Raw genomic sequence first — 11,277 nt, forward strand, 5'->3', positions numbered from 1 at the left:
CCCCGCACCTCCTGCAAACTTCTGTTCCTAGCACTCCGCACCCCATCTCGTCATGCCTGTTTCACCCCTGCTGTGAGTTCCTGAAGGGCAAGGCTGGGTCTCACTCAAATTCGAGGCACAGGGCCTGGTGTGTAGCCTTTTCTTTTTCTTCTTCTTCTTCTTCTTTTTTTTTTAAGATTTGTTTGTTTATTTGAGATCGAGAGAGCACACAAGCAGGGGGAGAGGGAGAAGTAGGCTCCAGGACCCCAGGATTCTGACCTAAGCTCCCCAGGCGCCCCTGGCGGGTAGCATTTACTCAACAGTGTTTACTGAACCCCAGAGAACAGTTAAAAGTACACTGGGTGGGGGGGGGGGGGGAGGTACACTGGGTTGGGAGTCAAAACACCAGGAGTCTAGTCCCACTTCTGCCACTAGCTCGCTAAGTGATTGCTTCCCATCTCTGAACCTGTGTTTCCTCATCTGGGGAATCAGAATTTGGACTGAATGCCTAAGGGTCCTCAGAAACTGGATTGCTGAGTCCAGAATGTTTTTTCATAAATAGTCCACTTAAAACTGCTTCCCAAGGGCGCCTGGAAGGCTCAGATGGTTGGACATTTGCTTTCGGCTCAGATCATGATCGCCAAGTCCTGGGATTGAGCTGGGCTCCACTGATTGATTGATTGATCAGGCTCCCTGCTCAGTGAGGAGTCTGCTTCTTCCCTTTCTCACTCCCCCCTGCTTGTGCTCTCTCTCTCTCAAATGAATAAATAAAATATTTTTAAAAAATGCTTCCAAAAGGGCAGGGCCATCGTCTTCCTCCCCCTTTTGAATGTGTATGACTTTCCTCTAATCTTTTTCAAAGGCTTTTCCTATTAACTATTTCACTGGACCCTAGAAATAACTGCAGCAGCCTTGTAGATATTGTTCCAAACAAGAACCATTCTTTGAAACAAGTGACAAAAACTGTGTCACATTACCTTGATGGAAGACAGAAGAACAAGTGTTTGTGTTTGTTTATGCACCCATGAAGGGCCCCTTCGGGATGACGTGACCATGGGGAGGTGCTGGGCCAGGGATCAGAGCAAGGCTTTTCACTCAATACCTTATATTGTTCGATGTTAGAGCTATGTGAATACAGTATTTAAACAATTAAAAAAAAAGGGGAAGCGCCTGGGTGGCTCAGTGGGTTAAAGCCTCTGCCTTCAGCTCAGGTCATGATCCCAGGGTCCTGGGATCGAGCCCCGCATTGGGCTCTCTGCTCAGCAGGGAGCCTGCTTCCCTTCCTCTCTCTGCCTGCCTCTCTGCCTACCTGTGATCTCTTGTCTGTCAAATAAATAAAATCTTGATTAAAAAAATAGACAATTAACGAGAGTGATTATAGATGCCTGGATGGCTCAGTCAGTTAAGCGGCTGCCTTTGGCTCAAGTCATGATCCCAGAGTCCTGGGATCGAGTCTGGCAAGGGGCTTCTTGCTCAGTGGGGAGCCTGCTTCTCCCTCTGCCTGCTGTTCCCTCTGCTTGTGCTCTCTCTGACAAATAAATAAAATCTTAAAAAAAAAAAAAGATGGTGAATAAAGCCACATGAGTGGTGTTGTTTCCCAATCATCACTTCAATCTTTTCCCCCCAAAGATATATTATTTGGGGGTGGGGGGCAGTGAGAGGGAGAGCAAATCTCCAGGAGACTCCCCACTGAGTTGGGAGTGTGATGCGGGGCTCATTCCCAAGTCCCTGTGATCAGGATCTGAGCCGAAATCAAGAGTTGGAGTCAACTGACTGGGCCACCCAGGCGTCCCACAGCATTTCAGTCTAAGAGCAAGTGACCTGTGCATCACGGGTGGGTGGGAGGGGTCAGTGGCCAGACCACCTCCGTCAGAGCTGCTCTAAGAAAATGCTTCTGGCTGACAGCACTTGCAAAAAGTCAAGAGAAATGCAAGCTACAAAGCACCACTACAGTCTCCTAGCTGCAGGGTTTTCATCAGGTTCACTCGCTGGCAGCAGGGGGTAATAATGAGGCTGAATTTCACAGCAGGCGCCACAGAAACGGGAGGTGAAGGATTGGGCCTCAGGGGCAGAGCCTGACCCACCGATCGGGTTGGGGCCCTTCAGATCCAGGCCTGAATCCAGCTGAGGAGGTAAGCTTAGTGGCTGATGCCCGGCTAGAGGCACAGCAGACAGGTGACAGACCCACAGCCCCAGAGCCTTAGCCGTGGCTCAGTCGCCCCGTCTTCCACAGGCCTGTCCACACCGCCTGCCCCTCTCCCTTCCCAGAGCGAGTCTTCGTCACCGTGGGCTGAGGCCCGTGCGCAGCTAAGTGTGGACCAGAGCCGTGTGACGTTTGTCATCGTGACCGTGGCTCTCCTTCAACAGCTTCATCACAGGGTGGCCGGTCAGAGGTCATGCCCCCAGTGTGATGGCCGCCTGCCTCCTCTGGAAGCCATGCCCGGCCGCCTGAGCTCAATGGAAAGCACCCAGCGTGGGGTTCAAGGTCACCGGCACATTGAAGGTTAAAATGGGTCCAAGATGGGAGATGAAAAACAACAGAGTTTTCTCACCTGGGGGGGTTGGTCTACACCCCCAGCAGGATTCCCCTCTCTCTGCATGTTACATCTTTTCAGATCTTCCTACCACTGGGTTACCTTTCTGGGTGAACATGCAACTCTTTATTTCAAGTTGTCAGTATGTGCATTTGAGTAAAACTGTTGCTGTCGCTGCTCTCCACAGAAATGAAAATCAACCCTTCAGTGCATCCTAGCTGTTAGATGCAGAACGCATGAATGTAGAAGATGCAATCTGTTTTAACAGCATTCCACCTGGGGGGGCCTGGCTGGCTCAGTGGGAGGAGCCCAAGACTCTCCATCTCAGGGTTCCAGCCCCCAGGCTGGGTGTACGGATCACTAAAAAGAAGAAAAACTTAAAAAAAAAATAAATAAAAGCATTCTACCCGGAATTTCACACAACAGGAATCACCCAGGAAAGGAGCTACAGGGGGAAAAAAAGTACTACTTTTTCCTGTATTCTCCTAGCAATCTCTAAAGGAATGATTCTTTTTTTTTTTTTAAGATTTTATTTATTTATTTGAGAGAGAGCGAGAGTGAGAGAGCACAAGTTGGGGAAGTGGCAGAGGGAGAAGCAGGCTCCCCACTGAGCAGGGAGCCAGAGGTGGGGCTCAATCCCAGGTCCCTGAGATCACGACCTGCCCAAGCCAAAGTCAGTCGCTTCACTCAGCCACCCAGGCCCCCCTGAAATGTCTTTTTAAATATTCCAACAGTATATTTTGTTCCAACAAATTATATATGTATCCCAACAGTACTAACTACCATGTATGACAGGCTGGGCAGTGGGACAGGGACAGGTGCTTGCTGCACATTCTAGCTATAATTCTAAGCTTAAGTTGCCTCCTAGTTTTTTTTAAGGTGAAAAAGCTCCATTTGGGTAGACTGTTTGAGCTTGTGTAGTACTGTTAAAAAAAAAAGTCAAGAAAGCCTTTGATTTTACTTTTTTATTATGCACTCCGTTAATACACTGCATAACCTTTAGAAGGGCTAGATGAGCATGACTGAGTTATTTTTCATCTGTCAGGATAATGCTTCCTTAATCGATATATTCTCCAAACCCTGAAAAACAGAATTAAAAGGGAAATGTGAGAATTCTGTTGCGGCCACAAATGTACACACGCAGGCGTGCCTCAGGGACACGAGTCAGCACCAGACCGCTGCGGTACAGTGAGCGGAAGGAAGGGGTCTGGTTGCCCGGCGCATAGAAAAGTCCCGTTTGCACGAGTGTGCGGTCTGTCCAGTGTGCAACAGCATATGTCTACAAACCAGCGTGCACACCTTAATTTCAAAAAACCTTAGTGCTAAAAAACGGGAACCACCATCTGAGTTCTGAGTCGTAAGCACAGATCGCAGATCGGCATAGAAAATGTTAACAGTAACAAAGTTTGAAATAGTTTGAAAACTTCCAAAACATGACGCAGACACAAAGTGAGCAAATGCTAATGGGCAAACGGCGCCCACAGACTCGCTCCACACGGGGCTGCCCCAAACCTTCGATGTGCACCAACACCCGGCATCCGTACACGCAGCGAGGCCGGCAGGTGCTCTCTGGTGTCAGCAGCCTGCTGTTATTAAAAGGACGTACCTGCACACCCCACCTTTCTCACGATGCAACAGTAAGGTGAACTGAATTTTCTAATCACTGAGGTCCAAAGAATAACCTACAATGATTTCTAGTTTCCATTTTCTGACCACAGCAAACATCACTTTATACGAAAAGTGCCCCACCCATCAGAAGGAAAACCAGTGACCGTCTGGATCCTTCAGAGAATGAAGACAATCGGGTCAAATCATTACAAAAAAATAACAGCCAACACGAGGAAGAGACCATTAACCTCATTCTAGTTTTTACAGATGAACAAATGGAGACTCAGCTTAAAAGGCTCTTGCGGAAGTCAGCAAGAAGTGGCAGGTGAGCCACTGTGAGCGTGACACTGTTTATTCAGAAGACCCACTCTTTCTTAGCTCGCGACCAAATTCTTCAGAAAGTAAAACATCAGTCAGGGACAGCATTTCTTCCAAGCGTTAAATAACACAGTCCAGGTAGTCCGCTTACGATCGCAGGCAGAACCACCTTGAGAGAAATGAGACCTGCACAGTCCTAGGAGCTGCCCTGCAGAAATGCTTTTTTTTTTTTTTTTTTTTTTAAGATTTTACTTATTTATTTGACACACAGAGAGAGAAATCACAAGTAGTCAGAGAGGCAGACAGAGAGAGGGGGGAAGCAGGCTCTCCGAAGAGCAGAAAGCCCAATGTGGCACTCGATCCCAGAACCCTGAGATCATGACCTGAGCAGAAGGCAGAGGCTTAACCCACTGAGCCACCCAGGTGCCCCTGCCCTGCAGAAATTCTAATCGGGAACCTTCTCTCCATCTCGTGCGCAGGCCGACTGTGCTGGTCACTCTTGGACCACACTGGGAAATCCTGCCTTAGTCAAGTAGACCTCTATCACCATGTTCGTCAGCTTCTCTCAAAGGGCGCCATGCTGACAGGCAGATCACCTAGGCTGAGTCCTTATAGTGTCACTGAACCCCTCTGACCCTGTTTTCTCATCTATAAAATGAAACGAGTATTAACCTAGGTTCACTGTGAGGAATAAATGAGCAGGGAGAAAATATTAAAAACTACTTTTTTTTTTTTTTAAGAATAATGGCAATGAACTCCTACAAGATCTAAGAACATACCACCAGGTTTAATCATATGAAAATGTTCTGCTTGCCTATATCTGACCTACTAAAACAGCAATTCCACAGGATTCACTCAAATGCACAATTATGGTAATTCTTTATATATGGTACTGGGTGCATGAACTGGCAAACTCATGAAGTATTAGTGTATTCGTGAAACAGGACTGTGTGTATACAGAAATTTAATTCACTTGAATGGTATTTCAAATAAAAAATGGAGGGGCGCCTGGGTGGCTCAGTGGGTTAAGCCTCTGCCTTCGTCTCAGGTCGTAATACCAGGGTCCTGGGATCGAGCCCTGCATTGGGCTTTCTGCTCAGCAGGGAGCCTGCTTCCCACCCCCCAACCCCCTCCACCTCTGTGCTTACTTGTGATCTCTGTCAAATAAATAAATAAAATCTTTTTTAAAAATTAAATTAAATTTAAATTAAAAATGGACTGCTCTATAACTGGATAATTGTGACAACTGGCTATCTCTTGGAAAAAAGTAAAGTTAAATCCTGTGATTTCACATTATATCCCCAATGACCTATAAACAGGTTAGCACTAAATGTTAAAAAAAAGGTATTTGGAAAATTTTTAAAAATTTATTTATAATCTTGGTTAGGACAGTCATTTGTAAGCAAGACATAAAACTCAAAATCCTGAATGACAAAATATGATAAAATGAACATCAAAATTAAAAACTGATGGGAGACTTCATAAAGTGAAGACAGACTGGTAAAAAAAAGATCTGCCACATGTAAAACAGACAGAAGATTAATAATCATAACGTATGAAGAAGCCCCATAAAAAAAAAAAACAAGCAAAGCACACAAGCAGACAATCCATAGAATAAAAATACAAACGTTCATTAAATCTCTGAAAGGCTGCTCAACTTTGCCAGCAGACAAGACAACTCCAATTCAATTAGCACTGTTAAGACATTTGGCAAAACATAACCAGAACCCATCTCAACCCAGAGGATGTCTAGTATGAGAGCCATCTTACCTTTGACACATAGTAACGATCAACTCCAGAGATGCGCCTATCTCTTTGCATCAAACTCCACTGATATGGATAATAGGCAACCCTTTTTTCCTACAATTAAAAGAAATCATTACTGCACAATGTTTACGAAGATGAGTGGCTCTATTATAATAGAGGGCTCTCAGAACTTATTAAGTGGCATTCTAGGAAAATGGAATCATCACTGAAACAAAAGCCAAATTAAGACCAAATCCTAAATAAAATCGGACCATTAAGCTTCAAAATTGAGATGGTAACCATGAGTCTTTACACATTCTATTTTAACCAGCATCTGTTTTTTTTTTTTTTCCTTCCCCCCCCCCCCCCCTTATTTGAAAGACTTGACTACTTGTTTCCATTTGCGATCTCAAAGAGAAGAAACAATAGCAGCAGATCACACGTGAAGAACAATCCCCAAAACAGAAACCAAATACATTAATGCCCTGTACTCTAGGGATAACGTGATGGGCATGGAAGAGAGGAAAATGAAATCCTGATGTGAAAAGCAGGATCTTACGGTAAATTCCTCAAGGCTTGGGAAAAGGCGGGGTGGGGGGGGGGGGGGCTAAAAAATGTCAAAGTAAAAACCTAATTAAGAGCAAAGAGATTAAAAGCCGAGAAGGTACCAGGATGCGGACGCGAGAAATTACAATCAAAAGATTAGAGATCCGAGGGAGTGGAGGCACGACTAAAGCGAGGCCCAGGAGTTCGGACCCACCTGCTCATCTACCGTTCCAGCCCCCGAACCTACAACGCCGTCTTGGCCACTCCACCCAACAACTAGCTGCTTCTTGCTAGAGCAGAGCGCGGTTTCCGTCGGGTTTCGTTCCGCAAGCCTCTGCTTTTAGGCAACCAGAAGAAGGGGGAGGCAAGCCTGGTGTCCCCCAGGTCGGAGAGCGGCTCCGGACCCCAGTGGCCACCCACCGCCCGTCCGCGAAGTCAGCCTTCGAGCGGGAGAGGCCGCCTTACCTTGCCCCCGTTGGTGAACCTGTGGATGTGCGCCGTGGCTATGCCGGGGATGACCAAGCACACGGCCATGACGCCGATCCCGGGCAGGATCTCGAACCACATCGCACCGCGGAGGCCAACGCCAAAACCCTCCTTCCCGGCCCCGTTAAAGGTGACCCGGCCTCGGCCCCTTCCCAGTAGGCTCCGCGGCAGCCAGCCGGCGGGGCGGGGCCGCGCACGCCTCGGGAGGAAGCGACGGGGGCCGGCAGGGCTCAGGGGCGGTGCGCGCTCGCATCCTCGCCCCCGCGGCCGCCCGCAGTCCGCTTGGGGCGGCCCATCTCGCTCCGTCTGGCGGCCGGGCGCGCGACGCGCGGTGACGTGAAGAGGCCCCGCGAGGCCCAGCACGCCATAGCCTTCCGGAGCTAAGGGCTCTAAAATGGCAGAGCAACTTTCTCCGGCCAAGACGGCAGACCAGGTGTGCACCTTCCTCTTCAAGAAGCCTGGTGGGCGAAAAGGGGCTGCGGGCCGCAGGAAGCGCCCGGTCTGCGACCCGGAGCCCGGGGACAGCAACAGCAGCAGCAGTGACGAAGGCAGCACTGTGGTTCGCCCTGAGAAGAAGCGGGCGATCCACAATCCGATGATACAGAAGACTCGTGGCAGTGGTAAACAGAAGGCGGCTTACGGCAACTTGAGCAGCGAGGAGGAGGAGGAGGAGGAGAAAGAGCCCGAGAGTCTTGGCGTGGTGTACAAGTCCACCCGCTCGGCAAAACCCGTGGGACCAGAGGATATGGGGGCGACTGCTGTCTACGAGCTAGACACAGAGAAGGAGCGTGACGCACAAGCCATCTTTGAGCGCAGCCAGAAGATCCAGGAGGAGCTGAGGGGCAAGGAAGATGACAAGATCTATCGGGGAATCAATAATTACCAGAAATTCATGAAGCCCAAGGATACGTCTATGGGCAATGCTTCCTCCGGGATGGTGAGGAAGGGCCCCATCCGAGCTCCCGAGCATCTACGTGCCACCGTGCGCTGGGATTACCAGCCCGACATTTGTAAGGACTACAAGGAGACTGGCTTTTGCGGCTTCGGAGACAGCTGCAAGTTCCTCCATGACCGTTCAGATTACAAGCATGGGTGGCAGATCGAACGTGAGCTTGATGAGGGTCGCTATGGTGTCTATGAGGACGAAAACTATGAAGTGGGAAGCGATGATGAGGAAATACCATTCAAGTGTTTCATCTGTCGCCAGACCTTCCGGAATCCAGTTGTCACCAAGTGCAGGCATTATTTCTGCGAGAGCTGTGCACTGCAGCATTTCCGCACCACCCCTCGCTGCTATGTCTGTGACCAGCAGACCAATGGCGTCTTCAATCCAGCGAAAGAATTGATTGCTAAGTTGGAGAAGCATCGAGCTGCAGAAGAGGGTGGTGCTTCCGATTTCCCAGAAGACCCCGATGAGAGTCCAATCCCCATCACTTAGTTTCCCTATTAGTCTCACACCTCAAAATAAATCTTTTGTTTGGAAATCTTAATTCGTCGTGTCCTTCCTTTCTAGGGAAAGTGAAAGGAAAAGGCGGGTGGTGAAATAGGGCCCTGGATGGATGGCTTATAAAAGCCTCGAGGTAGGTTCGGTCTGGATTTTTACCTGTTACATATGCTGCCTGGGTGTGACATAACTTTTCAGAGCCCTTTGGCATAAATTCCGGGGATGGGAGAAGTTCGAGAAAAGAGCTAAAATTTGCTTGAACTAAAACTGATGAAAGCAAGAACTGAACCTATTATATCACGTTTCTGTATCACTTAGTAGTTTACAAAAATACCTCCATGTGTGAGCTCTACTGGAAGCCTGTACTACTACAAAATATGCCCCCGCCAGGCTGGGTGTTTGGAGGGTGGTGTGGGAATGGGAGAATTGGGTGGGGGAGCTGGTGGCTAGCACCAGAGTGCACGTATGGGAAACGGTCCTTGCTCTCTTAAAGCACCACAGGTGGGTGCCTGGGAGGCTCAGTCGGTTAAACCCGTGCCTTCCGCTCAGGTCATGATCTAAGGATGGTGGGATCCAGTCCCATGGTGGGCTCCCTGCTGGGCAGGGAGCCTGCTTCTCCCTCTGCCCCTGCCCCAACATATTCTCTCAATCTCGCTCTCAAATAAATACAATCTTTTTTTTAAAGATTGTATTTATTTATTTGACAGAGATCACAAGTAGGCAGAGAAGCAGGCAAAGAGAGAGGGAGGGAGCAGGCTCCCTGCTGAGCAGACAGCCCTATTGCGGGGCTCCATCCCAGGACCCTACGATCGTGACCTGAGCTGAAGGCAGAGGCTATAATCCACTGAGCCACCCAGGCATCCCTCAAATAAATACAATCTTTAAGAAAAAATAAACTACTGTAGGTAACCCCCCTTTCACAAATGATTGAAATGGCTTATGCTGTGCTGTCCAGTATGATAGCCACTAGCTTCAGGGGGCAGTTGAGTACCTCAAATGCGGCTGGTAGCCACTATATTGGACACTGAAGTTCTAAACTGAATTTGTAAGCCAAGTTCAGAGAACAAAAAACCTAACATTTTATAATCCACCGTCTGAAATTATTTGTGTTCGCAATAGAGCTGGTCATGTTAATCTATGTACCTGTCTTCCCAGCTAGTTTAGAAAGTCTTCAGTGACTAACCCAGTGCTTGGCATATGATAAACAAATAAACCCAGAAATGTCTGGAAAGGAGTATTGGGGCCCAAGCCTCAAATCCATGTTGAGGAGGTTTGACTATATTCTATAGGTCATGAGATAGCAGAGGTTTGGGGAGGGGGGCACAATCAGACTTTTTTTTTTTTTAATGTTACTGTTGTTGCAGGCTATTGGATAGATTACAGGAAGATGGAAGAGGCAGGGAGACCAAATGATGAATAAATTTTCACTGATCTTCTTAGTATTTATGCTGATCCCAGAAAACAGATGCAGTAATAAGTTGTGGGTTAGAGTTTTAAATTCACACTCATTACTCCATTCAAATATATTCCTTGAGCACCTACTGTGTCAGGCACTGTGCTTGGCATAGGGGATATTAGCAAACAAGACAGGCCCAACCCCTGTCTTCATGGAGCTAGACATCAGACAATGACAGGTGTGGGGTGCCTGGGGGACTCAGCTGGTTAAGCGTCGGACTCTTGACTTTGGCTCAGGACTTGATCTCAGGCTTGTGAGATGGAGCCCCATGTCAGGCTCCGTGCTCGGTGGGGGGAGTCTACTTGAGACTCTCTCCCTCTGCCCAAATAAATAATAAATAAATAAGTAAATCCAAATAAATAAATAAATCTCTTAAAAAAAAAAAAAAACAACCATCAACAGCAACAGATCTGATGAGTACAAGAGAAAAAGTGCACTGGGTTGACCTGTCAGGGTTAAGCCAATCCCAGCCTTGTGGGAATTCAGTATCACCAATTTACTCGACACAAAGTGATACATTTTATAAGAGAATGTATCAATGGAGAACAGAGAAGTAGCAGCGCACACTGCCCCAGAAGGTAAAGGAAGGAAGTGTTCTAAAACGTGTCATAAAAAAAAAAATCCATCGATGAGATGCAAAATAGTGGATTTTTTTTTCTGTTCCTGAGAATTTATGTTGGAAACGGGTCAGGAGAAAAGATGAAAGGGACAGAATGCAGCTGGAGACTAAGCTCCAGAATTGACAAGGGATGGGACTGAAGGCCCAGATCAAGCAGTTAGTCGTCAAGAGCTGAGAGAAAGAATAGAAGAAATCTGACATTTGTCTACTACTCCACATTTAAGAAAAAATTAAGATTTTATTTATTTATTTTACAGAGAAAGAGAGCATAAGCAGGGGGGAGCAGCAGAGGGAGAGGGAGAAGCAGGATCCCTGCTCAGAACCTGATGCTGGGCTCTATCCCAGGACCCCAAGATCACGACCTGAGCCAAAGGCAGATGCTTAGCCAACTAAGCCACGGAGGCGCCCCAGCTCAAGTTTTAATACCTGCCTCTGAATCTTAGGAGTACACAGGATTTTTTTAAAAGTATACAAGATATACACAAATGAGGATTATTCTTAGAATCTACAACATTCAACAGATTCTTTTTTTTTTTTTTTA

The 11,277-nt window shown here is 47.5% G+C and overlaps 2 protein-coding genes across 2 annotated transcripts; one reads left to right on the top strand and one right to left on the bottom strand.

Moving 5' to 3' along the window:
* Positions 1-3,463: 3,463 nt before the first annotated feature.
* On the bottom strand, positions 3,464-7,394 carry NDUFA1 (NADH:ubiquinone oxidoreductase subunit A1). Its single transcript, XM_059385435.1, has 3 exons — positions 7,197-7,394; positions 6,210-6,299; positions 3,464-3,593 (listed from the first exon to the last, which is right to left on the bottom strand). Exons 1-3 carry the CDS (start codon positions 7,296-7,298, stop codon positions 3,555-3,557), a joined length of 231 nt encoding a protein of 76 aa, XP_059241418.1. The 5' UTR covers positions 7,299-7,394; the 3' UTR covers positions 3,464-3,554.
* A 127-nt stretch (positions 7,395-7,521) lies between these two features.
* Positions 7,522-8,707, top strand: RNF113A (ring finger protein 113A). Its single transcript, XM_059385434.1, has one exon. It carries the CDS (start codon positions 7,612-7,614, stop codon positions 8,653-8,655), a length of 1,044 nt encoding a protein of 347 aa, XP_059241417.1. The 5' UTR covers positions 7,522-7,611; the 3' UTR covers positions 8,656-8,707.
* The last annotated feature ends 2,570 nt before the right edge of the window (positions 8,708-11,277 follow it).

The sequence above is a fragment of the Mustela nigripes genome, chromosome X (assembly GCF_022355385.1).
Source record: "Mustela nigripes isolate SB6536 chromosome X, MUSNIG.SB6536, whole genome shotgun sequence".
Classification (NCBI taxonomy): domain Eukaryota; kingdom Metazoa; phylum Chordata; class Mammalia; order Carnivora; family Mustelidae; genus Mustela; species Mustela nigripes.

Excerpts from the sequence above, each read along its gene's own strand:
- NDUFA1 (XM_059385435.1), bottom strand. The coding sequence starts at position 7,298 with ATGTGGTTCGAGATCCTGCCCGGGATCGGCGTCATGGCCGTGTGCTTG. Across the intron at positions 6,300-7,196 it reads GGTTCACCAACGGGGGCAAG|GAAAAAAGGGTTGCCTATTA; the intron begins GTAAGGCGGCCT and ends TTTTAATTGTAG. Across the intron at positions 3,594-6,209 it reads ATCGTTACTATGTGTCAAAG|GGTTTGGAGAATATATCGAT; the intron begins GTAAGATGGCTC and ends TCTGTTTTTCAG.
- RNF113A (XM_059385434.1), top strand. The coding sequence starts at position 7,612 with ATGGCAGAGCAACTTTCTCCGGCCAAGACGGCAGACCAGGTGTGCACC.